Source organism: Siphateles boraxobius, unplaced genomic scaffold, assembly GCF_051911475.1.
Source record: "Siphateles boraxobius isolate OS27281-9 unplaced genomic scaffold, OSU_SipBor_1 33, whole genome shotgun sequence".
Lineage (NCBI taxonomy): Eukaryota > Metazoa > Chordata > Actinopteri > Cypriniformes > Leuciscidae > Siphateles > Siphateles boraxobius.
In genome coordinates this window covers 13,964,291-13,992,272 of record NW_027508953.1, presented here as the reverse complement: position 1 = coordinate 13,992,272, position 27,982 = coordinate 13,964,291, and the positions used below count along the sequence as shown (strand labels likewise).

Sequence of the window (27,982 nt, the reverse complement as noted above, 5' to 3'; positions counted from 1 at the left end):
TGCATTTCTGGCTTTGTTGATTCTGTTTTTAATGTCAATGTGTGCACCCCCATCATGTCTTACAGTACTACCAAGATGGGTGAACTGAAGTGATGGGGCTAAACATCTCAGATCCATTACCAATACATGTGAACGGAGAAGATCTACTAAGAACAAATGAGAGATATCATGCAACACCTGAAATCCCCCAACCTCCGTCAATATACCGGCGTGAATAGTAGCTGGCTATTTTTCCTACAGTTGACATAGTGAAAGGCGATGAACATGGCGGATTTTGTGAGAGACGAAGAGGGTTATACCTCTGACAGTCAAGATCCAGAACCATACCTCTATGAACCAGAGTTTTCAGAAGAGGAGCTGCCAGCTTTGGAAATAGAACTCAGGAGGAGGAGGTTGCGATCGCCCAACAGCCTGAGGACGTGAGGATGAGAGCCAACACGAACTGGTGGTGTGAGTGTATGCCCTATGCTTTTCTCACAACTTTTTGCTATGCAGGCAATTACCATGTTTGCTGTAACTGTAGCTGTAACTTCTCAAACTCAACACAATCCAAAAGCGAAGATACTCGGTGCAGGTCATGCCGGTATGTTGACGGATTTCAGGTGTTGCATGATATCTCTGCGCCCAAGTAGCAGTGCTTCGCCTGTGCTTCACCCCAATATAGTCCCAAGTCAATATCTGCCTAGGAAATCGCCTAGTCTTAATTTGCATTGCTATTTGTACTAGTTTTGAAAACGCAGGCCACAAGAAGTAATTAGTTTTTTTTTTAATTTTTTTTTTTTTTATCACTTTTACTCATGACATGCTAGCTGCCAACAAAGGATTCCATTCATTATGCTAGGCTAAGCTAGCGGCGGAGCTGCCAAACTAAAACAATGCATGCACTGAGACAAAAATGCGCTTGCCCGCCTATCTAAATGTAGGAAAGAAGTTAATAAGCCCTATTTTAAAAAAAAAACGACGGAGTGTTCCTTTAACCAGGAAAGTAACACTCACCAATAACCCCTACTTACTGATGAGCATTAGCTTTTACTGGACATTCTGCTACAATGTGGCCCTTATTGCCAGAACAGAGACACAAAACGTACTCGGATACTATCGTAACCTCGGTTCCCTGAGAGTAGGGAACGAGTATTGCTTAGCTATACGCAGTGACGGCTCACTCATTGGCTGTGCTGCAGCAACTGCACATCCAATGGTGACGGGTGAGGACCAACCGGCCACCGCACAAATGTCCTGAATAGGAAACCCAGAAGACCACGCCCATGACGAGGCCATACCTCTAGTTGAATGGGCTCTAGTACCTATAGGGCAAGCCTGACCCACTGAGGGATATGCCAAGGAGATGACATCCACTATCCATCTGGACAGCCTCTGCTTCGTGACTGGAGATCCTTTGGATCGGCCACCGAAGCAGACAAAGAGCTGTTCCGACTGTCTATAAGGCAAGGCAAGTTTATTTATCTACCACATTTCATACACAGTGGTAATTCAAAGTGCTTTACATAGAAGAAATTTAAATAATCAAAAGAAATCAGAGTAATTAAAACAATTTTGAATATAATAAATAAATAAAAAATACAGTACAAACAGTCGGACGAACAGTTGCACAGTGCTCATTCAGTAAATGCACAGCTAAACAGATGTGTTTTGAGTTTGGATTTGAATGTGACTACAGTAGGAGCACATCTGATCTCTTCTGGACGCTGGTTCCAGCTGCGGCTGGCATAGTAGCTAAAGGCAGTCTCACCATGCTTAGAGTGAACCCTTGGTATTTCAGGCTGATGTGATCCTAATGATCTGAGTGATCTGTAGCGTATCTGGACAGTTTTGATGCTTTGTTTGATAACTCACCAGATTAACTCTCTGGGGTCGAGAAACGCGCCGGCGCGTTTTGCTGTTTTTTTTCCACATAGCAGCAACATAGACTTAAAATACTCCGTCATTTTTGGTCATATAAATAAAATCAACACATGATTATAAACTATAGAGGGTCTTATAGTCTTATAAGAACATCAAAACCGTGAGCTTTTGTAAAATGAAGAAAATAAACAGGGTGTGCTTTCTGCCTCTCTGTCTCCGTAAATTTTTTTTCTGGTGCACGTCTCTAAACTTAAACAAAGCTCAGCGAATACTATTCACACAAGCACGAGCAATATATCTTTATTATCATTTAAGTTTGTACTTTTAAAATATCTAATTCAAAACTTAAATAAATATTCTCTGTTTATGTAATCTATTAAAAAAGAGAGAGGTGTCAGCCGATCTCATTATCGTTCTCTTAGCTCATTATTCTGCTAATCTGACACGCCCACGGAGAGCGCGCGGTATTCAAACGCAAATGATCTAAGGCAACACATGCAAAGTGTCAACGCCCCTCATAAACGCGATAACACAACAAATGTAATCATCAGATTAATGTAGCCTACTATTTCTTCTTGCGAGGCTGTGTGAGGAATAATCCTGGGACATTTAACTCAGAACATGTACTGTTTTTTTTTTTCATTTCGAGGAGCAACGGATCCATCTGATAAGTAAGTTTTTTTTTATTATTGTTCTAATCGCGATATCATAGTGTATGTACACCGCAAAAAGACTGTTTAAATATGAATCGCGTCTGTGTGTGAATGAATGAACTGAACAGTTTTTACCAAACCCTATTGCTATACTGAGATGAGTGAAAATCGACTGAAATATGTTGAAATAACGTTAAAATGTCTTTGTATTAGCAACGTATTAAACTGCAAATTAATATGTATGCCCTAATATAGGCTCATAAAAACAAAAAAACGACATGCCTATGTTACAGACGAAATATGAAAGACAACATTTCGTCGACTAGTTTTGGATAGATTATTAACTGTTTACTGTAAACTAGACTACTGCCACATTGAATAAGCTTTTGTTCACCAATTTCTGCTCAAATGTTATATATTAGGCTATGTTTGTTTTGTCAAAAATAAAGTCATCAACTAGGATGCTATAATAGTCTTTGTTCCAATGTAGGCTTTATTCAAACTAATGAATCCTTAACTTTGAAATATGTATGATAAAATGTATACTTTAGTTTTTACAAAGAAATATGAAATATCCATCTGAGAAGTAAGTTTTTTTATTAGTGTTCTAATTGCGATATCAAAGTGTATGTAAACCGCAAAAAGACTGTTTAAATATGAATCGCGTCTGTGTGTGAATGAATGAACTGAACAGTTTTTACCAAACCCTATTGCTATACTGAGATGAGTGAAAATCGACTGAAATATGTTGAAATAACGTTAAAATGTCTTTGTATTAGCAACGTATTAAACTGCAAATTAATATTTATATGCCCTAATATAGGCTATCATAAAAACAACAAACGATATGCCTATGTTACAGAAGAAATATGAAAGACAACATTTCGTTGACTAGTTTTTGGATAGATTATTAACTGTTTACTGTAGCCTAAACTATAGACTACTGCCACATTGAATAAGCTTTTGTTCACCAATTTCTGCTCAAATGTTAAATATATTAGGCTATGTTTGTTTTGTCAAAAATAAAGTAATCAACTAGGATGCTATTATAGTGTTTGTTCCAATGTAGGCTTTATTCAAACTAATGAATCCTTAACTTTGAAATATGTATGATAAAATGTATACTTTAGTTTTTACAAAGAAATATTACACTTGAAATATTGTTATTTTAATTGTTGCTGTAATTGTAACCTTTTTAATAAAATAGCAAATAATATATTTACAAGGTAGATGTAAACAAAATCTTAAAAGGTCAATATAAGCCTTCTCTTCAAATTATTTGTATTGTGTTTTATTAGTGACAAATTTGGGGAGAGGATACATATCCAAAACTTTCTGAAAATACAGTATGAGAATTAACTACACAATTACTAGAAATGTTCACCTTGGATATTATACAATTTGCAAGCAAAAATACAAGTGGAAAAATACTATTTTTTTATAGATGTTTCCAACTGTGAACCAATTTTGTAGTATATGTACACATTTCTTTTCTTGTGTCCTTGCATTCTTTCTTGTGGCTCAGTGACACACCTGTGAAAAGCTCATTATGCAGGCTCATTAAGCAGGTCTTTTGTCTTCACAGGTGTGAATCAGACCATTATACATGAGTCACGCCCATTTCGCATATTGCCTTTCTAAACAAAAAGTGTTTTACTAAATTAAAATCAATGTATTGTTTTATGTGAATGATTTGGAATGATGATTTTCAGATCATTTTGAAGCAAAAATCCTAGGCGAGAACATCCATTAGTCAAAAGTCTTGTGGACACATATTTAGTATGTGTTTTGTGGCCTTATTTCAGAGACTTTAAGTTTTTTCAATAACCATGCATAAACAATATTCTCTCAAAAATACAAACATGTACGTACATCTTGCTAACATATTATGGTAGCCCTGTTTGTGCTATATAGAGTGAATCTACACCTTTGCCATTAACATGTTTATAAATAACTGAAAAAAACACAAATGTTAGAGCATGTCAGAACACCTCCAGGACCCCAAAAACACATAGGACCCCAGAGGGTTAAGCGCCAGAAGTCTGGGGTGAGATTGCTTTCTGACATCATTTACGACTCTGCGATACTCTCCAGAGACCATCGCACCCTCCTCTCTTCTCGCTTTGGCCGCATCAAAGGAATTCCAAATTCCCCCGACCCGGACTCCCTTTAAAGTCATTGACCAGCGGTTTCACCTTTCTCTTCAACCCTCTTCAACCCTTCAACGTCTTCTGCTTTCTTTTGTTTGTTTTTCGTTAAGTTTTTGTTTTCCTTTTTTGCATTCTCCTTTGTTCATTTCCACCGACGAGTGAAATGAACTTAGCCTGAATTATCTGGCAAACTTTACTTTCAATGGACATTTAAATTTGCCGCGACTCCGTTCACCCCGGAAGAACCTATCTCTTTCATTGTTTGTTGTTTTACTTTGCTGTATACATTTAGTCCATGTAATTATAGTCACCGGTATATGTAGTGTTTCCTTTATTAAATCCATGTATATTCATTTATTGACTCTGTCTCTTGCTCATATTATGAAGTCCCTTTAATGTTCGGTCAAAGCTACACGCTTTACAATTGTTGATACTTTAAATAGTATTTTCTTTTATAGAACGAGAAAGCTGTTTTTCATGGCCAGAGAACGTAATCGGTTACTAACGTAACCTCGGTTCTATCTAGAGTGGGAACGACTACTGCGTAATATCTTACGCTATTGGGAAAACCTCTTTTCCACGAGATATTGAAGCCAAAAATTATCCTTAATTTTGAATCAATGTAAAACGCGTTGCGGCAGCATGCAGATATAGGCAAGACGGCTATAGATGGCTGACCTGCAGCAACAGCAGCAGCCTATCGAGAGAGGCCCTGTGTGACGCCATATCCAATGGGGGATATTATTATCCAACTTTCTGATATTATTGATTTTCTCAGAGAAGAAGAAAGCAAACTCACTGCACTTGCTGTCTGAGAGCATTTCACTGGGAATCTGGCTTGGGGGGGTTTGTCAGTCTCTCTACAGTAGCAACAAGAGTGTGTGTGTTGTTTAAGGCGAGACACGGTAGGCAAAAACATCGTTTTTTTTTCACTGGTCAATTTTGAGATTTTAGGATATTTGTCTTCAATAACATGTCTTCTTTCAGACTTGTGGTGAAAAAAAGTCAGAAATACACATTTAGGTCTTTATTTTACTACACTTTGCCTGTTTGCGTCTGTAGATTTCTCATAAACTCATCAAAAGTTGTCGTTATAAATCATCCTTCTGCTCCGCGATCGCGATCTGCACTCTGTCATCACACACACCGTTAGAAAGCTTGCTCTCTGCTGTACAATACTGCCGGATCCAAATATGGTCATTTCCTTTTTATCAGCAACCAATCGTGAAAGTAAAAGGGGGGATTTTACTCTAAATGCGCGATCTCATTGGCTGATGCTAATTCTTTAAAGCCCGTTTTCTCAAAATGACTTTTCTCTCTCACTCCAAGTCCGAAATCTCCACGTCAGTAGCACCTATATACACCAAACTTTCCAGTCTTGTACCTAGTTATATTATGAAGACATTTACAGAGGGATTTGTAAATATATTATTCTTAGCCTGATTTACATAACATTTTATTCCAAAAAACATGTCGAAAATCATTTTTTTAAGGCTATTGGCAGTATATTCTGATTTACAGGATAACAAAAGTAGATATCCATAAATCCCTCTGTAATTTTTTCCCCATCTAATATGTGAACACAATGAAAAAATAATTTTGAACCTGGCTTTATCCAATACTCAGATTTCGTTTTTTAAAATATATGCAGATTTGCGCATATTTAATTAGATAATGTCTAATTTGCATATTTAAACATTAAATTACAGAAAACTTGTAATACATTTTTTTCTCATCTTAATGTAGGTAATCAACTGGCAAAGTTTCATGGTGATATCTGCTAGTTAAAAAAAATACCCTATTCACCTGTAGTGTCTCACCTTAAGTTGTTGTTTATAATATTTGAGAAAAAAGTCTGTCTAGCTTTGCCTAGTTCCATATTGAACGCATGGATGCTGTCTTTGTAGATGGACTACAAGTTTTGTCTTCTGCCACATTCGCTCTGCTTTTCTGCATTGTCTTTTCATACTTTGCACTGATGTTAAGTTTCTCCATGGTGCTTTTTTTCTGCCACTCTTCTTCCTGACTTTCACAGGAGCAATATCATCAATTACACTTTTAACTTTTGAGTTAAAAGAATGAAGGAGAAAATCAACAGAGTCAGCAGATATGCTTGGTGTTAAAGATATAGCCTTCATAAATAGTGCACTAGTGTTTAAGCACTCATTTAAGCATCTCTTCTTGACAGACACAGATCTAGCTTCAGTGGCAGGAGATCAATATGTCAAAGAAAATACAGAAATGATCAGACAGTGCTACATGCTTAATAACAGTCGATGAAATGTTTAGACCCTTACTGATAAGTAAATCTAGAGTGTGTCCACGATTTTGTGTGGGTCCATGTACATGCTGAGTCAGATCAAAGGTTTTTAAAACAGTTTTGATTTCTTTTGCCATATTGGTTTATGCATTATCTTTGTGAATGTTAAAAGCTCCAGCAATGGTAAAACAGTCAAACTCAGATTAAATTGTTCATAACAGTTCTGTAAAGTCGTCAGCAAAGGCTGAAGAATATTTTGGAGACCTGTAAATAATGAAATGGATAATTTGTGGAGCACCTTGTTTTATAAGACGCATAATGCTCCAAATAGACCTTCAAAGCTTGAACAGGGCAAAGTAGATTAGCCTCCCCATCCTCACCGGAAGGGGGAAGAGCTAATACTGTAATAACCTGTGCTCTAAACGGTGTTGAGAGCACCTTAGGGATATAGCCATGCCTGGGTTTGAGAATAACTTTGGAGTCACCTATTCCAAACTCCAAACTTGAGGGGCTCACAGAGAGCACCTTCAGATCTCCCACTCGCTTGTTAGATGCCAGTGCCGGCAGGAGAGCAGTCTTTAGCTAAAGTAGTTTAAGATCAACTGACTGAAGCTGCTCAACTGGAAGACCCTTCAGGGCCCCAAGGACCATGGAGAGGTCCAAAGATGGTAAAGAAGGAGGCCTGGGAGGGTTCATACCTGGGAGGGTATATATATATATATATATCTACTTCCGGGTGAACGCTGGCGCTATTAGCTGCCGCTGCTCAGGGAGGGAATTTTAAAACTTTTAACTTCTAAATCCTCCTGCACTTATGAATGCATGAAGGCATCTATGAACTGTTTTAAATTTTTTTAAGGAGTCACTCTGACCTGTGTATCCACGCTAATTCGGCGGGTTTGTACGCTGGCAGAAGCTTTTCTGCGGTTGCCGGTTTGCCTGCCGGTTAGCTACTGACTGTTCTTCATGGTACCTCTGGCACGGGGATCAACTATGAAGATCACTTAGCATACTAGTACGAATGAACTACATCTGGGTCATCCTTTCTGCTGTATATCATTCGGTGGCATGGACGATCCTCCGGTATTCGGCGGTGGAACTTACTCAGCTCCATTTGCATCCTTTCAATCTTCCGTCAGCTCCACACCTTCCCTTGGATATTATGTACATACCGCATCGGAAATACATACACCGCGGGTCTCGGCGGAGTTATAACATCGATGACTCATGTCAAATACGGTCCTTTTGGTCATCTGAACCACACCTAGGAGGCTCACACGGACTGTCGATCACAGTGTATTAACCAACCTGGCCAGATCGGCTGGCAACGATTCTGGTAAAAAACAATTTTTCCTTTGGATTACTCAATATGCGATCACTTTCCACTAAAGGACCCCCCTGGTGTACGATCTACTGTCTGACCGTGAGTTTGACTTTCTCTGTCTAACTGAGACATGGCAGAAAACAGATGACTTTTTTCATCTAAACCAGTCTGTTCCCCCAGGATATAGTTATGTTTGTAAATCACATGATACGGGACGGGGAGGGGGGCTAGCAATACTTTATAAAGAGAAGTTGAAAGTAGGGATGCACCGATACCACTTTTTTCAGAATCAATCCGATCCGATACCATAAATTCTGAGTATCCACCGATGCCGATCCGATACCAACACAGTTTTTTTTTTAAATCAAGTAGACTTTATATAACTCTCTGTGTGTTGAACTGATACTTAATGTGTGTTAAACACAATCTACTTAATAAGGACAACTTCATTATAAAGAAAAACAAATCCAAAAAATATATGATCATAATCTATGACAAAAATGCTATCATAAACTAGATTAGTGGATAATTCAGCAGTAAAATTTAGTCTAGAAAAATCATGAGTCCACAATAATTGTATAAAATCTGAACATTTAGTGAAAAAAACAAATATGAGACAATAAGTTTAACACTAAATCTGGTAAAAACGTTACACATTGCTCTTTGTATTGTTGTACAATACATTCATGAAAAACAAGATAACAAAAATCAAAAAGATAAATTGTTTTATATATAGCTATTGTCACAGAACCAACAGTACCCCCTGTCACACAATCAACACCTGATCACCTGACTCCGCCCATCCGCTCGTTATCACCAGATTACTGACTTACTTCACCTGGACACGCTCATCACCATCAACACATATAAACCCACACATCCCTTCACTCAGTGTCCAGACACAGTGTCTCGTCAGAATAACACTAGAATCTTCCTAACCAACGTACCCGATCATCTGTCTTCAACCTGTGACTGTCCGTTTCTGGATACCAGCCTGTTCCTCCTGTCATCTTCAGTCTTCTGGAATTGCAAGTACTTTCAACCATCGCTACAACCGATCCAGTTCTCTGTTTCACCTACAAGCTTGAGTTCTACCACTTCCATTCCTTCTGTGTTTGAATAAACATCACTTACCACTTCATTCCGTTGTCACTCTCTTCTGTCCGTGACAGAAGACCAGACCAACAGGATGCAAAGATCCGCAGGAGCTGAAGAGGATCTTTCACGGCATAGGTCCACGAACCAGCCGCCAGCCAACCACTTCCGCCCAGTTTTCACTCTCCTTCTTCGCCTGCCTCTCACAGTCCTATGGCCCGACCAGCGACCTACACCGGCGAGGCGGAGGGTTGCAGTGGATTTCTTCTGCAATGTTCCCTCTATTTTGAGATGCAGGCACACGCTTTCCCTACCGACCGTAACAAGATTTCCTATTTAATTTCTCTTCTCTCCGGTCCCGCTCTCCAATGGGCCCAGTCCATCTGGGAGGCTCACTCGTTCATAGGAAGAATTCACCACCCATTTCAAAGAGGTTTTCGGCATCAGTACCTCCGCTCTCTCCATCCATGATCAGCTGTATCGCCTACGTCAGGGGAATTCGTCCGTCAGTGAATATGCCCTACGTTTCCGTACTTTGGCTGCCAACTGTGGATGGAACGAAACCGCACTCATCACCTATTTCCGGCACAGATTGAATCCCACCCTTCGTCAGCAAATCACCGTCTATGACGATGTCATCGGATTGGAAAATTTTATTCAGCGTATATCTCAACGCCTCACTGCTAGTACCCTTGACCAATCCGCTGTACACCCTCTGCCTACAGCACCATCAATGACCCTTCCAGCACCTGAACCGATGCAGCTAGACACTTACCACCTTTCCAGAACAGAACGTCAACGACGCATCCATCTCGGTCTCTGCCTTTACTGCGGGGCAGGGGGACACCTCATCCCTCAATGCCCGGTACGACCACCACGCCCAGCGGTAAGTGCGGTCCATATTTCTCCCATGATATCACCATTATCACGTACTCCAGTTACAATCCTGACCCGTTCACACTGTGTTCAAGCGCACGCCCTCGTTGACACCGGCTCCTCTGGGAACTTCATTTCCCACCAGCTCCTTAAGAAACTCCGCCTTTCAAGGAGAAGGATCACGGAAAAGTTAAAGATACACAACATATTAGGTAAGCCGCTGGGCCTTGGTCAGATCTGTCACCAACGCCCCCTAATCACACTGCGCATCGGAAGTCTTCACCAAGAGGAAATCTCTTTTCTGGTGCTGGAGGGGTCCACTGCGGACATCATCCTCGCACACCCGTAGATGTCAGTACACTCACCACAGGTAAACTAGACCACTGCAGAGATCACACAATGGAGTAAATCTTGCTTCTCCTCTTGTATACTACCTGTCATCAAAACCTGTCGTCAGAAACCTCCTCCTGGGGTGTTCCAATCCTACCCTAATCTCCACATCAATCGAAAGTCCTTAATCCAACCTTAAACCGGAGAGTACCGGGCGTTCCATGATGTGTTCTGCAAGCAACGAGCAACACTGTTACCTCCTCATCGGCCATGGGACTGTGCCATCGACCTGCTGCCTGGGGCCACTCCACCGAAAGGCGACTCTACCCTCTGTCCATCCCGGAGCAGAAGGCCATGGATGAGTACATCAAGGAAGCCCTACAACAACGGTTCAACCATCCACTTCCCCTGCTGCATCCAGCTTCTTCGTGGGTAAAAAGGACGGAGGCTTGCGGCCGTGCATCGACTACCGTGCACTCAACGAACAAACTGTCAAGTTCCGCTATCCCCTTCCTCTGGTGCCAGCTGCTCTGGAACAGTTGCGTGGGGCTCAAATCTTCAGCAAATTAGATCTCCGAAGTGCTTACAACCTCGTACGCATCCGAAAAGGTGACGAGTGGAAAACTGCTTTCATCACTCCATTAGGTCATTATGAATACCTCGTTATGCCATATGGGTTATCCAACTCTCCATCCGTCTTCCAGGCCTTCATGAATGAAGTGTTCCATGAGTTTCTACAACAATTTGTGATCGTCTACATTGACGAAATCTTGATCTTCTCCAAGAACGTAGCCGAACATCGTGATCACGTCCAGCAAGTTCTACAAAAACTCAGAGACCACCAACTGTTCCTAAAACTTGAAAAATGTGAACCACGGTTCACTTCCTCGAATACGTCATCAGCCCTCAAGGCATTCAAATGCACCAGAGGAAGGTGGATACCATCAGAAACTGGCCACAACCCACCACAGTTAAAGAACTTCAGCGATTCTTAGGATTCACAAACTTTTACAGCCATTTCCTCCGTCAATACAGCCTTATCAGTTCACCACTCACCTCTCTCCTCAAAGACCGGCCTAAGTCTCTGTCATGGAATCCCACCGCTACTCAAGCATTCCAGCAGTGGAAGAAAGCCTTCTGTTCAGCTCCCATCCTGGTCCATCCCAATCCTGAACTTCCCTTTGTGGTCGAAGTGGACGCCTCATCGACCGGGGTGGGAGCCATTCTTTCACAGCAGCAGGGGAAACCTCCAGTACTCCATCCATGTGCCTTCTATTCAAAGAAACTGTCCCCGGTGGAGCTAAATTACGACATCGTTAATCGGGAAGTGTTGGCCATTAAGATGGCTCTCGAGGAGTGGAGACACTGGCTGGAGGGAGCACACCATAAAGTTGAAGTCATCACAGATCACCGCAATCTTGAATATCTTGAAGAAGCAAAAAGTCTTAATCCTCGCCAAGCCCGGTGGGCCCTCTTCTTTACCCACTTCAACTTCCGTGTGACATATCGTCCAGGAGACTAGAACTTAAAAGCTGATGCACTCTCCCGTCTTCATGCGTCCGAATCCAACATATCACCTACAGAAGCCATACTCCCTCCAGCAATAATTTTCAGCCCAATCGAATAGACCATCGACGATCGCATTCACGACGCGAACAAGCTCCGAACCAGCTCCACCGGGAGGTCCTGAGGGACGGGTTTATGTTCCATCCTCTCTACGCCTGTCCCTCATGGACTCATGTCTCCGGGCTCTGGACACCCAGGCAGCCAGCGAACCCTCTCACTCCTTCGCAACCGGTTCTGGTGGCCCTCCATCTCGCAGGATGTCTAAAATTTCTCAGTTTATATACTATTGTATTGGAACCTAAATTAAAACATTTAATAAATTTGTAACACTAAATTTCCCCCTTTGAGAGTTCTAATAACTCAGTTATTCAAGTTAAAGTTCATTCTTGTAACTTGTGATCGTTACAGGCACATAACGCATGTTCTGTGTTTGCTTTTCTGTAATTGCATGCTGACACAGAAACAAACATGCAATTAGGGTCCGTGAAGTTCTTACAGGTAATAGTCTTTTCTGTTTGGAACTGTCATTTCTTTGTGAGGGGCGTGATTAATTTGTTGAATGAAACACTTGATATACTGTGGACGCATAGATAGTACGCCAGTAGAACAAACAACAACATAATTGCTATTTCCTTTATCCACAGCCAGGGTTTCCCAATCAAGTTTCCGAACCATGAAGAATTACCTTAAGTCATCTGTTGAACTTTGGTGCAGGCTCCTCCTTGCGTTGCTAGAATGTAATCCAAGGCCACTCTGTTCCGTAAGATCATTATTTTGTGCGAAGTGAGTGTGTCTGTGATGTACCCAGGGCCAAAGCCGTATCATTGGCCAATTTCTGTACAGAATTCGATAAGCTTCTGACTTGATCAAGGGCCTGCATGACACCATAAGATGGTATTAATGCTCCAAGAGTTCTTGACCACCATGCTTGTGCACAACTGAGTCCTGGAATGCAGCCATCTGCTTTGATGGTGGTAGGAGCTGAATTTTGTAGCTGTGGGGAGCTTGGGGTGGAGTGTGTATTTTCTCTGATAGCTGGTAGAACATAAACCAGGGTGCACCTTCCGTTGAATTGGCTAGGGAAGATGCTGTAGACAGAAGTTCCACATAACCAAAAAGTGTCAGTTGGTGGAGAGATCATACAAAACAGATTTATTGCGAAAAAAAAATTGGTAGGGATGGCTTTCTGGATAAACACTCTGTGAAGTCATTTTCCTAAATGTAATATTTTAAATTCAAATATCAAAGCGCTTCACAAAAAAAGGGTAAAAAAAAGAAATAGAACCATATAAAAGAAAAGCATTCATAAAAGAGAAGTACATTCAAAATATACAATACAAATATAAAATGTTATCAGAAGAGTTTTATAAGTAAATGGTATATAAATAATAAATAAATAAATAATAGAAATAGATAAAGTGATCAAATAATTCAAATAAAAGATACCATAAAAAAGTATGTTTTGAGGGAAGCTTTAAAAACACTCTCGCTTGCCTAATCTCAGAAAGTTCCATAGTTTTGGAGCAAATGAAGAGAAGGCCCTATCACCCATAAATCTTAAACGAGTTGGCGGGACAGTTAAAATACCAGCTTTGGACCACCTTCCTAGTCCTAGTCACCGGCCCTCGCCGTCCACCAGGCTAGAGTGTCTAGGAGTGTCGAGCCGTCCACCGGGGGCTATCCAGCTCCCCCGCCAGGTACCGCAGAGAACATCACCAAGCTGGTGGAGGACCAGATGGCAGTGCGTTGTAGGAAACAGAGCAAGAATATATTTTTTTCCTCTCTTCCCTCTCTCGTCTCTGTCGCTCCTCATGCTTCCGTCTCCTTTTCTCTCACCTCGTCTGTCCATACCCCCAGGTGCCGTGGCCGCCGTGACTGCCTTATTTTTTAAAAAAGACAGTACTTAAGCCGTTATTGTAAGCTGCTGTGTGAACCTGACATTTCAAGAATCACATCAGTAAGTAAATGCAGTTGTCAGTCTCAAACACTAGACAAAAACAGTCCAAACAGACTAGGTGCTTAGTAATCCACTAAAGGAAAAAAGGCCCAGACACTATAAGGTTAAAGCAAAAAAGACCAAATTCATGTTTTGACTGAATGGTTTGCCCTTTTTTGTCATTTTTTTTGTCAGTAAAGCTGTGGTACTGTCACATGTTTTTATTTTTTGTTTTAAATAATTTATTTTTGCTTCCTCCTTTTACCCCTGCAGTGAACGTTTTTTTTTGCGTATGCACTTTTTTCGTTGCAGTTTTGTATTTAAACTAATTGAAGTTGTTATTCTCAGGTGTGTGTGTGTGTGTGTGTGTGTGTGTGTGTGTGTGTGTGTGTGTGTGTGTGTGTGTGTGTGTGTGTGTGTGTGTGTGTGTGTGTGTGTGTGTGTGTGTGCGTGCAGGTGGACTAAAGCTCATGAGCTCCTTGTGGAGCAGAAGATCAGTAAGGATCATTTGGTTCGAGCTGTGAAAGAGTCTGAAGCCATGCTAAGGTCAGACCATTAACATAAAGGGAAATACTAACAAGTGTTTGGAAGTGTTGTGATTAACAGTTCTTGACTACTCAAATAAAAATGAAAAAATTCTGAAAATAGATTTCTCAAATTTGAACTAACAGAAATGATTATTGTAACCAGTAGTTTTCTATACTTAATAGTAAATGCATGCCTTTATATAAACAAACTGTAAGAGACTACATTAATTTTGACAATAATATCTAAGAGTGTCTCGTTAGAAGCTGATTTCACATGTATGTCAGTAATAATATTGATAATTTGTTTGTCAGGGATGGATACAAGCAGTTCTTTGATCATCTCCATCAGATGTCGGTTCCTCTGCTGATCTTCTCTGCTGGGATTGGGGATGTGTTAGAGGAAGTGATCAGACAAGCTGGTGCCTTCCATCCTAATGTCAAAGTCTTCTCCAACTATATGGACTTTGATGATTCTGTGAGTTGATGATCCCCTCCCTTCCCCCCCCCCCCCCCCCCAACATTTGTAATGTTTTTATCAAAATGATAAATACATTCTAATTTAATGTTTAGCTGATATTAAAATGTTTGCCTGTGTATAATCTCTGATATTGAATAGTCTTTTTATTTAAAGAACAGTAACTCTTCTGTCGCCTTTTTCGCCTTTCTTCGCCTTTGTCACCATTGGCTTTTGGCTCGCTTAGTTGGGGACATTTAAGTTTATATTTAACAATATTATTACAACATTATTTTCTGTTATCTCTGTAAAGGTGCTTTGAAACAACCTGTATTGTAAAAAGCACTATATAAATAAAGGTGACTTGACTTGACTTGATTTCAGGTAGGATGTGGATTTTCCACCAAATAACTTTAAAAAAAAGTCCCTCTTTCTTCTGTGGAAGCATGTTTCCACCATGTAATAACAAATAAATAAAAAATAAAAATAAAAAAACATTTTATCTCACAATTCTGACTTTTGTCATGACTTTTTGTCCATTTTTACAGTCAGTAAAAATGCTGATTTTTTCTTAGAATTGCAAGTTTATATGTTAATTCAGAATTGGATTTTATAACTCACAAGTGTGTTTAAATCTCACAATTCTGAAAATAGTCAGAATTGCGAGTTAAAAAGTCACAATTATCTTTTTTTTTTATTCTGTGGCGGAAACAAGCTTCCATGTTCTTCAATGCACATTGTTCTAAAGAAAGAAAAAGATATCTTAAAGCGGTGGCTGATGACCTATATAAAGTCTCTCTGATGGCTGATGACCTATATAAAGTGTCCTAGAAGTCTTATGGTTTGTTAGATGCAACTTTGCAAACCTAAGCCGTGCTGCCAAGTTTTTTTTTTTTTTTGTCCCAATTCAGAAATAAGGGTGGGAGATGAGAATTTTGCATTTAAGCAAGAAGTGAAATATTTGGGTTGTATTCTAGATAACAAAATAACAGGGGATAGCATGGCAGTTGTAGCTCTATCGAAAATAAGTAATAGAATAATTTTTTTAGCAAGACAGGCTGCTTATTTAAACCTTGATAATGTTAGCTGGTGCATTAGTGCAACCACATTTTGACTATGCAGTAACTTTCTGGTATAGTGGCTCTAAGAAACGAGTTCAAAATAAATGACAGACTGCTCAGAACAGAATCGTAGAATCGTTCTGGAGTTACATCCTCGTACGCAACTGAATAATAATCATTTTATGGAATTGGGGTTTTTAAAAGTGGATAAAAGGGTAATTTTTATTAAATTGATGATGGTGTACAAAATAATACAGAGAACTGTTCCTAAATGCTTGTATGACTACTATGTTTTTGTGAGAGATGTTCATGGTATTTCCACAAGAGCAAGGATTAATAAAAAATATATTTGTACCGGTTTAAAAGTGTAGTTGGGAAGAATTCGTTTTTGTACTCGAGTGTAGTTGCTTGGAATGAATTGCCAGATTATTTAAAACAATAACAAGAGGCATGGCCCTTTAGAAGAGAAGTTAAAAAATGGCTTTCCAATTAAGATCCCATATGAATTTATTAAGGTGTGAGATGTTTGTTTTTGATTTTATTCCCACTGGAACTGTTTGTCCATTTTATGTATATAGAGGACAAAAATGGAAATAAGCCTGAGGCTTTTTTTTTGTATTTTATCCTCGACAATTTGTCTTGAAATGTGTATGAATTGCCTTTGGCATGATTGTATTTGTTTAAGATCATTGTTGAATAAATCAAATCAAAATCAAAACTCATTTTCGTAATCATACTCTAGGAATTAATGTTGATGCCGTTGAAATTCTGCAGCAGAGCGATGACATCTCAGATCATTATCTAGTCTTGTGTAAACTTCATTTAGCCAAGGCTGCAAAGCCGACTCCGTGTTACAAATATGTTAGACCTATCACCTCTGCCACTTGCTTTATTAATAATATTCCTGATCAGTTTCATCTCCTCAGCATCCCAGATAGCTTAGAAGAACTTGATATTGTGACAGAAACTTTTAACTCTCTCTTTTCCAGCACTTTAGACACTTTGCGCTTAAAGAAGATTAAAGAAAATAATCCAACGATACACCGAGCACAATCGGGCCCTTAAGAGAACGGCCAGAAAAATGGAGCACAACTGGAAGAAAACAAAGCTTGAGTTTTTTAGCATTTCATGGAAAGAGAGCACGGTTGCGTACAGAAAGGCCTTAAAAGCTGCTATATCTGCTTATTTTTCAACCCTATTAGAAGAAAATAAACAAAACCCTAGGTATTTATTTGAAACAGTGGCTAAACTAACAAAAAATAAAGCTTCTAGCCCAGACGTTTCCAAGCAGCACAGCAGTAATGACTTTATGAACTTTTTTACTTACAAGATGGATAATATCAGGGAGAAAATTATAACTATGCAACCGTCTACTACAGTATTGCATCAGGCAGTGCATTGTAGTCTCCCTGGCGAAAAAATTCATTCATTGCTATAGGAGAGGAATAATTTTCTAAACTTGTTAAATCATCAACAACATGACAACATGTATATTAGACCCTATACCGACTAAGCTACTGAAAGAGATGTTTCCAGAGGTCATAGAATCCTCTTCTTAATATCATCAATTCATCTTTGTCATTGGGATATGTACCAAAAACTTTTAAGCTGGCTATGATTAAACCACTTGTTAAAAAAACGCAACTTGATAACACACAATTAGTCAATTACAGGCCAATCTCGAATCTACCTTTTCTGTCAAAGATACTAGAAAATGCAGTATCTTCACAACTATGTTCCTTTTTTAGAAAGAAATTATATCTGTGAGGATTTTCAATCAGGATTTAGACCGTACCATAGTACTGAGACAGCTCTCATTAGAATCACAAATGATTTGCTCTTATCCGATCGTGGTTGTATCTCTCTATTAGTGTTACTCGATCCTAGTGCTGAAGTCGACACTATCGACCACAACATTATTTTAAATAGACCCGAAAATTATGTTGGCATTAGTGGAATTGCACTAGCATGGTTTAAATAATACTTATCTGACCGTTATCAGTTTGTAGCAGTTAATGAAGAGATGTCTTATCGATCAAAAGTTCAGTATGGTGTACCACAAGGCTTAGTACTAGGGCCGTTGCTGTTCACTCTGTACATGCTACCCTTCAGAGATATCATTAGGAAGCATGGCATTAGTTTTCACTGTTATGCTGATGATACTCTGCCCTATTTCTTCACGCCCTGACGAAACTTACCAATTCACAAAATTAACGGAATGCATAGCAGATATAAAAAACTGGATGACTAGCAACTTCCTACTACTTAATTCTGAAAAAACAGATATTCGAATTATTGGACTAAAACCCTTCCTCACGTAATAACCTCGAATACTGTCTAACAATTGATGGTTGCTCTGTCAAGTCCTCGTCGTCCATTGGGAACCTGGGTGTGCTCTTTGATACCAATCTTTCCTTTGAAAGTCATGTGTAAAACCGCATTTTCAAATCTTAAAAATATATCTAAACTATGTCAAATGCTCTCAATGACAAATGGAGAACAATTAGTTAATGCGTTCATGACATCAAGGCTGGATTATTGTAAAGCTATTATGGTTGGTTGTCCTGCACACTTAATAAACATACTACAGCTGGTCCAAAATGCAGTAGCTAGAATTCTTAACAGAACCAGGAAGTATGACCATATTATCCCGGTTCTGTCAACAATGTATTGGCTCCCTATTAAACATTGTATAATTTGAAAATATTGCTGATTACTTACAAAACACTAAATGGTTTAGCTCCCCAGTTACTTGAGTGATCTCTTAACGCATTATAGTCCTTCTCGTCTATTGTGATCTCAAAATTCTGGCGAGTTGATAATACCTAGAATATCAAAATCGACTGCTGGCGGTAGATCCTTATCCTATTTAGCAACAAAACTTAGGAACAATCTTCCTAACATTGTCCGGGAAGCAGAACCACCCTGTCAGTTCAAATCTAGACTAAAAACACATCTCTTTGGTCTAGCATTCACATAACACATTATAGACTTCTATAATTCAATGTTAGGCTGCAGTTTAGTCCGTCGGAACCGGGAATACTTCCCATAAATCCTGATGTACTTGTTACATCATAAGAAGTAAGGCGTCGACGCTAATATTAGTCTCTCTGTTTATCCTGAGGTTTACCGTAGTACGCCGTATCCAGATCTGATGAAGGACCAGCGCCTGGACACGACGACAACGCAGTCTTGAAGTGTCAACTAGTCTCTCCCCTGTGAAGGCCTCCTTCCCTTTACCTCTGTACAGATAAAACTTTGTCAAGATAATTTCGGTTCGCCTGGCTACGCAGATGCGACATAAATGTATGCATTATACATTTTAAGGCCAGACAAGTAGTTTGTTGAGGGCTGAATTGTGAAGGACTACACGCCTGCGCACATATATATTCAAACGCACATACCTATCGACTGAACATGTGATGTGCATGTGCGCTCTCTGTCTTGCGTTTTCATAGGTTCGTGTTTTTGAGGTTTGCACAGAGATAACGGATAATCGTTTGCACCTTCAAACCTATTTCAAGGAGTGCGTTTTTGAGACACCAGGCACTGTTTTATGCAGATGGACAGCTGGAGCTCGTTAAGGGTTTTTCTGTTTGGATGGTTTCGTGTTAGCGGCCCTTAAGTTAATAACTAATGATCTGCGCAATGAAAGTGAATCAATCAAAACTTACTTTAGCTGGACAATAACTTTATCCTAGAGCTGTGGTAAAGCCTAAACCATCTGTAACGGTAATTTCTATTATCACTGTAAAGCTGCTTTGAAACAATCCATACTGTTAAAAGTGCTTTTTAAATAAAGTTGAGTTGACTTGACATGTAATCTATGCAATAATCTATTACCGGGTCTCTCTGAGCCGGTTACAAGTAAAAGTGAACCTCACACATTTAATGGCCTCCTGCCAGTCATCTCCTACAGTATATATTCATTGCACAGTTCTTCCTCTCATTTGCGAGCCACTGTATTCAAGAGTCCAGAGGTATGAGAGTATATAAAAGAATAAAACCTAGATAAAAACTAAGCATAAACATAATTTCACCTCTCCCAAAGAACCTTGATATCTGTCGCCAAATTTTAACCAAATTGTAAAGTATCGGATTTTTCCTCATTATATCAACATGCTTGTAGGGGCAAGCAAACAGGCTCCAAATAGAGAACATTTACATTTAGTCATTTAGCAGACGCTTTTATCCAAAGCGACTTACATTTGAGGATTAAACCAAGCGAGTCATCGTGGAGAGGCAAAAAAACAACGCAAGAAGTGCTCAGAATACAAAGTTCAAACATTGCTCAGAGTAGCATAAACCAGACAAGCGAAGATTTCAAGAGAAAGGTTTTTTTTTTTATTTTTTTTTATTTTTATGTTAAGTGCTCACGGAAGAGATGAGTTTTCAGTTGTCTTTTGAATGCTGTCAGGGATTCTGCATTACGGACGAGGGTGGGTAGGTCATTCCACCAGCATGGAACCGTGAATGAGAATGTTCTGGACAGTGATTTTGTGCCTCGCTGTGCAGGCACCATGAGCCGTCGCTCCTTGGCCGATCGTAGGCTTCTGGTAGGGATGTAGACCCGTAGGAGCGAGTGAAAGTAGGAGGGGGCTGAGCCGGTGGACAATCTGTAAGCAAGTGTCAGCGCCTTGAACTTGATTCGAGCAGCGAGTGGTAGCCAATGCAAGGAGATGAACAGCGGAGTGACGTGGGCCCTTTTGGGCTCGTTGAATACAAGACGAGCAGCAGCATTCTGGATCAATTGTAAGGGTTTAGTTGCACATGATGGAAGACCAGCTAGAAGAGCATTGCAGTAATCAAGCCTAGAAATAACCAGGGCCTGTACAAGAAGTTGTGTTGCATGCTCAGTTAGGAAAGGCCTGATCTTCCTGATGTTGTGCATTGCAAACCTGCATGATCGAGCTGTCTTTGAAATGTGGTCTGTGAAGGTTAGCTGGTCATCAAAGATTACTCCAAGATTTCTGACTGACCTTGATGGGGTGATTGAGGATGAGTCTAACTGGATAGTCAAGTCGTGCTGTAGAGACGGATTGGCAGGGAGAACGAGAAGCTCAGTCTTTGCCAGATTGAGCTGCAGGTGATGTTCCTTCATCCATGCCGAGATGTCCGCCAGACAGCTAGAGATACGTGCAGCTACTGTGGGATCGTCTGGTTGAAATGAGAGGTAGAGCTGGGTGTCATCAGCATAGCAATGGTAAGAGAAACCATGTGCCTGTATGATGGGTCCCAGTGATGTGGTGTAAATGGAGAAGAGGAGGGGTCCAAGGACTGACCCCTGGGGAACCCCTGTGGTCAGTCGATGTACTTTGGATACCTCGCCTCTCCATGCGACCCTGAATGACCTACCTGTGAGATAGGACTCAAACCAGTGGAGGGAAGATCCAGTGATGCCCAGTGATGAGAGGGTGGACAGAAGGATCTGATGATTCACAGTGTCGAAGGCAGCAGACAGGTCTAGGAGAATGAGAACTGACGATTTGGAAGCAGCTTTGGCGATCCGCAGGGCTTCTGTGACTGAAAGTAATGCGGTCTCGGTCGAATGCCCTTTCTTGAAGCCAGATTGGTTAATATCCAGCTAGTTATTCAGAGACAGGAAAGATGATACTTGGTTGAAAGCAACTCGTTCAAGTGTTTTTGCAATGAAAGGTAGGAGAGAGACAGGTCTGTAATTCTCTAGAAGTGATGTGTTTAGAGTTGGTTTTTTAAGCAGTGGGGTTACCCGAGCCTGCTTAAATGCTGTAGGAAAAATGCCAGTATGGAGGGATGAGTTGATGATGTGTGTGAGTGCTGGTAGAAGTGTGGGAGAGATGGCTTGAAGAAGGTGTGAGGGGATGGGGTCTAGAGGGCAGGTGGTAGGATGACTGGAGAGGAGAAGTTTAGATACTTCTTCCTCGTTTAGAGGAGAGAAGGAGGAGAGAAGTTTATTGGTTGTGGGAGAGGTTGGACTAGGTTCCTGTGTGTGTGGAGGAGAGAACTGACTGCTAATGGTTGTTGTTTTGTTAGTGAAGAAGTTAGCAAAATCATCAGCAGTTGGCGAGGAGGTGGGTGGTGGTGGAGGTGGACAGAGGAGAGAGTTGAATGTCTTGAAAAGTGTTCGTGTGTTAGAGGCGGAGTTGATCTTGTTGTGGAAATATGAAGATTTTGCGGCATGAACATCAGCAGAAAAGGAAGAGAGCAGAGATTGGTACATACTCAGGTCAGATGTATCTTTTGATTTGCGCCATTTCCTCTCCATTGCCCTGAGTTTAGTCCGATGTTCCCGAAGAACTTCAGATAACCAGGGGTTAGAGGGGGTAGTGCGTGCTGGCCTGGAGGAGAGAGGGCAGATAGTGTCTAAAGAAGAAGTTAATGTGGAGCATAAAGTATCCGTTGCGGTATTCACATCTAGAGATGAGAATTGTGAGGGTGAGGGAAGAGAAGATGACACAGCAGAGGAAAGACGGGAGGGAGAAAGTGAGCGCAGGTTTCGTCTGAAAGTAACTGGTAGGGGAGTTGGTGGAGTGTGGATAGTGAGTTGTAGATTGAAAGTAATGAGGAAATGATCTGAAACATGGAGAGGTTTCACCAAAATGTTGTATGTGATGCAGTTGCGTGTGTAGACCAGGTCCAGTTGGTTGCCTGACTTGTGAGTACCTGTGGTGACGAGCCGATTGAGATCGAATGAGGCTAGGAGAGAGATGAAATCTGTAGCATACGGCTTCTCTAGATGAATGTTGAAATCGCCAAAGACTACAAGTGGAGTGCCGTCCTCAGGGAAAGAGGACAGCAGCACATCCAGCTCCTCAACAAAGCTTCCCAGTTGACCTGGGGGGCGATAAATGACTACAATCTCGATCTTAAAGGGAGTTGTAAGTGTAATAGCGCTATATTCAAATGAGTTGTTGTTGCATAGAGAAGAGAGAGTTGAGTATTTCCAATTGTCAGAAATGAGAATACCAGTCCCCCCACCCCTACCAGACTGGCGAGGGGTGTGAGAGAAAGAGAAGTTGTTAGAGAGAGCAGCAGGGGTTGCTGAGTCTTCTGGACGGATCCAGGTCTCAGTCAAGCCCAAGATATTAAGAGTTGAAAGAGATGCAAAGGAAGGAATGAAGTCAGCTTTATTGACTGCTGACTGACAATTCCATAGACCCATAGAAAGAGAGAGAGGTGTGTGTGTGTGGATGAGAGAATGGGACGCAGATTAGCAGTATTGCGCTGCCTTCTGTGCGTGATGAGAGTGCGTTGTCGGGAGACAACAGGAATGTATTGAAAGCACATGTTGATTAAGGGAAATAGAGTACAAGTAGGAAAGGAAAGGGAAAAGAAGATACTTAAGTGCGTAGCTGGTGTCGTTGCTCGGTGGAGTCGCACAGGTAGAGTCGATGGTCTTTACCCGAGTCGGTCTTCACACGAGGGGGCTGAACGCTTCCGCTGGCGCTTCCGCGACTACATAGATATAATGCGTACCAACGCCTGAGTGAGGACAGCTGTTTCTGCCCAGCAATTAACACAGCAAACGCAAATCACCCGAATAATGGGAGAGGAATCGAAACTAGCTGTTGGACAGCGCTCACTTAAGTGCTATACAATTTAAACTGCAATATTATTCAGAGCGGCTGTTATATAAAGTGGGAACGCGTCTAATTAAAATACAAATTTGTGAGAAGGCAAAACAAGAAAATAACCAGAGAATCGAAAACAACCTTACCTGCTGGTAGATACTACACTGAAACAACAGGAGAACTGGATATTCAGAAAAAAAAACGACTTGCGCGCTCTTGTCTCGTTCAAGAGACTCGGACTGATCGCTTGCCCCGAATGAGAATGGGAAACAAGCCCAGGAATCCACACTAGGACACGGATCACAGTAAGACCTATACCACTCCCAAACGGGAGTGGCATGGCAAACCCAATTATAATATAAAATATTAGGCATAGCTAAACCACCCAGTTCTACTGGCAACTGCAAAGATTTAATCTTTTGTCTAGGCTTCCTGCCATTCCATGTAAATCTAGAAAAAGCACTTTCCATCTCTGCTGAGACTTTCCTGGTTAACCATAAGGGCAGCATCTGAATAGTGTACAATAAACTTTAAAACTTATTAAACGTTAAACTTATCCTACCGAGCAGGGAAAGAGGAAGAGCTTGTCAGCGATTTAAATCTTTTTTACAGTATGAATAATCGGGGCACAATTCAGTTTCCATAATTTATTGAGGTCAGTTGACACATTAATCCCAAGGTAAACAAATCTGGATTTTGACCATTTAAAGGGGAATTTTATTAAAGATTCAGTATTAAAATTGCCCAATGGTAAGGCTTCCGATTTACCAAAGTTCATTTTGTACCCTGAGATTAAACAAAACTCATCAAATAAAGACAGCATTGTTGGTATAGATAATTCGGGTGATGATAAAAACCACAGAATATCATCTGCATACAATGCTATTTTGTGCTCTGCACCCATCATTGAAATACCTCTTATTCCAGAGGTTCCAGAGCCAGCGCGAACAAGAACGGGCCCAGCGGGCTACCCTGTCCTGGTGCCCCTAGCAAGTGGGAAGGGATCTGACCGTAAGCCGTTAGTGATAGCACAGGACGTAGGTAAATGGTAGATAGTTTGAATCCATTTCAGAAAGGCACCATCTATACCAAATCTCTGCAAAGCCTCAAACAGACACCCTCACTCCGCCCTGTCAAAAGCCTTCTCTGCATCCAGAGATACAGAGATAGCCTCACAATGCTGTCGGTTTTTATATTGTATTACATTCAGGAGCCTCCTTATATTTGTAATAGAAAAACGCTTCTGAATAAAGCCAGTCTGATCAGGGTATATAAGGTTGGGGAGAACCATCTCCAGTCTTCTGGCCAGCAATTTAGAGAGTGTCTTAGCATCAACTCCAATTAAACGAATGGGTCTAATAGAGCTACATACCATCGGGTGGTTTATCCTTTTTAAGAATTAGTGAAATATTTGCCTAATTTAAAGTGGGTGGAAGCTGGCCATTTTTCAATGAATCTTCAAACATTTCAGTAAGTGATCCTACTATTCTTTTTCCCATTTTTGTATAGAATTCTGGGCAAAAGCCATCTGGCCCAGGGGCCTTCCATCCCCTCAGAGAGTTTATAGTGTTAAGAACATCCTCTTCTGTAATTGGCGTACATAGGTCCACTTGCTCCTCCAGTGTGAGAGAGGGGAGCTTAATGTTATTAAGAAAATGGCTCATCCTTGATAAAGCATTTTGATGAATAAAGATTTTTGATCAAATTCTTTCATAATTTTATTAATGTATGTGTTTTAAAGTATATTAGCCCCAGAGTTATTCTTTAAAGATGAAATGACATTGGTCTCTGACCTCCCCCTTGCCAACCGCACAAGATGGCGGCCTGGTTTATTCCCTGATTCATAAAGTCTTTGTTTGACAAAGAAAATAGATGATACTGCCTTCTTAGTTAATAACAAATCTAAAGCAGAATGGGCTGCATTAAGCTGCTGGGATAAGCCTCTGGAGGGTGACACTTTGAAATCTATCTCCAATGTCTGAATTTTCTTCTCGAGCTCTATTATATTTATCATAGCCTCTTTCTTTTTAGCTGAGGTATAATATATAATTACACCTCTCAGGTAGGCTTTTGCTGACTTCCATAAGATGGATGAACTAACTTCAGGAAATTTATTGATATCAATAAAGTATTTCCACTGCTGTTTAAGATACTGCATACATTTAGAAGAGCTCAGTAATGAAGGATTCAGTCGCCACTGTCTACTGTACGGATCTCTAGATGGGGGATGAACTATTATTTTAATGGGAGAGTGGTCAGATAAAGTCCTAATTCCAATGGAGCAATCCATCGTTCTGTCCAATATCCCTTGCGATGACAAGAATAGATCTATACGCAAAAACGTTTGATGAGGCTGGGAGAAAAAAATTTAATCTTTCCCCCTCATATGAACTGACCTCCAAACATCAAACAGTTCCAGATCCTTGCAAAATTCTATAAGTCTAAGACTTTTCCTTGGTTTGGTACCTCTTGGAGGAGACTGGTCTTTGGATGGGTCTAGTTAAAATCACAGTTAAAATCCCCTCCCAAGAGTATGACAGAGCATGAGAACGAAGAGATGTCAGCAAGTAATTTTGGAAAAAAACTCAACTCAACTGTAAATGCAGCCGATCAGCACGTTCCCCAAATAAAAAACCGGTAAGAAGTACATAGCGATCTTCATTATCTGTAACCGATTTTTCTAATTTAAAAGAGAATTTTTTTATGAAGAAGAATTGCAACTCCCTTGCTATTGGACTTGTAGAAAAAAAACTTTTACCTTTTGACAACATGGTTAATCCCTTTCACAACATGGTTAATGCCTTTCACATTGAGGCTAATTCATTTAAGATCACTCATAGATAAATTTTACCATAACATTGAAATAGTTTTGACTAAACCAAAATCCAGGTATGAAAGAGCTCGGGGGTGTTAAAACAGCACGAAGAATGGTCGTAGTAATGAAGAAAACAGCACACCAAACAAAACCAAAACATCCCTGCTCCGTTATCAAAAAAGATTACAAACCTTGCACGATAAACACATCCCTCCCTCCCCCCCCCCCCAACCAAACTTGAAAACAAAAGTGTGGAGGACGTGAAAAAAAGCAGCCAAATTAAACCAAAAGACAGTTTAACACTATCTAGCCTGGACCCATCCCCCCCTGCCCTCCGCCCCGCCCCGCCCATCACATCACGCATACTATTACATAACAGCATCCAAGTGGCTATAATTACTGTATATGCCCTAAACGGAACACCTTGTAAAAAAAATTACAATTAAGTAAAAAAATATTTTTACTGGAATAGGAATAAACAACTGCATAACAACATCACTCAACACCACACTGGTGCTGAACAGTATAAAATAAGAAGTAATGTCATTAAATGTACCATTAAAGGTGTCTTTTAAGTAACTGTCTGTCCAAGCATTTACCGACTGTTGGAATGGGACGCAGCGCTCATCCCAGCCATTCGTCTAAACATAATATTTTAGACCAACCCGTTCAGGTACGCCTGTGCATCTTGTGCAAAATGAAAAGAGTGGTCAGACCCATTAACCCTCTGAGGTCTAAGAGATTTTTGGGGTCCTTGAGGTGTTCTGACATGCTCTGACATTTGTGCTTTTTTCAGTTATTTATAAACATGTTAATGGCAAAGGTGTAAATTCACTCTATATAGCATAAACGGGGCTAAGGTAATATGTGAGCAACATGTATGTACATGTTTGTATTTTTTAGAGAATAATGTTTATGCGTGGTTATTGAAAAAACTAAAACTTTAAGTGTCTGAAATAAGGCCACAAAACACATACTAAATATGTGTTTTTTTTTTTTTGTTTTTTTTTTACTTTATTTATTTACCAGGGACAACGTACAAAGTACATTAATCTTACGAAAAGATGTTTTGTACCAGAGTTAGCCGAAGCTAATTTTCATCTGCCCACAAGACTTTTGACTAATGAGTGTTGTTGCCTAGAATTTTTGCTTCAAAGTGATCTGAAAATCATCCTGCCTAATCATTTACACAAAACAATACATTGATTTAAATTTTATAAGACACCTTTTGTTTGGAAAGAAAATATGCGTGGAGGCGTGTTCACACCTGAGAAGACAAAGGCCGGATAATGTGCCACATACATAATGAGCTGCATATTAATTAGCCCTTTCACACAGGTGTGTCACAGGATCCCACAAAGAAGGACAAAAGAAATTATCTATATATTCATATTTTACAATTAGAAATTGTAACCAATTGCAAATAGGTTACAATACAACAACAATTAAAATTTTAACAATATTTCAAGTGTTTCTTTGTGAAAAGTATACATTTTATCATACGTATTAAAAAAGGTAAGGA

General features: G+C 40.2%; 1 protein-coding gene across 5 annotated transcripts in view; it reads left to right on the top strand.

Annotated features, from left to right (window-relative positions):
* Window positions 1–27,982, top strand: part of LOC143701868 (cytosolic 5'-nucleotidase 3-like) — a 204,230-nt gene that overhangs the window by 158,063 nt on the left and 18,185 nt on the right. For 3 of the 5 annotated variants that reach the window (XM_077195561.1, XM_077195563.1, XM_077195562.1), the window contains 2 exons: window positions 14,510–14,599; window positions 14,893–15,055. In XM_077195561.1, the coding sequence (XP_077051676.1) occupies window positions 14,510–14,599; window positions 14,893–15,055 (253 nt within the window). Of the gene's footprint in view, window positions 1–14,401; window positions 14,600–14,892; window positions 15,056–27,982 lie in introns of all 5 variants that reach the window. The other 2 variants (XM_077195560.1, XM_077195559.1) reach the window with 1 other exon arrangement.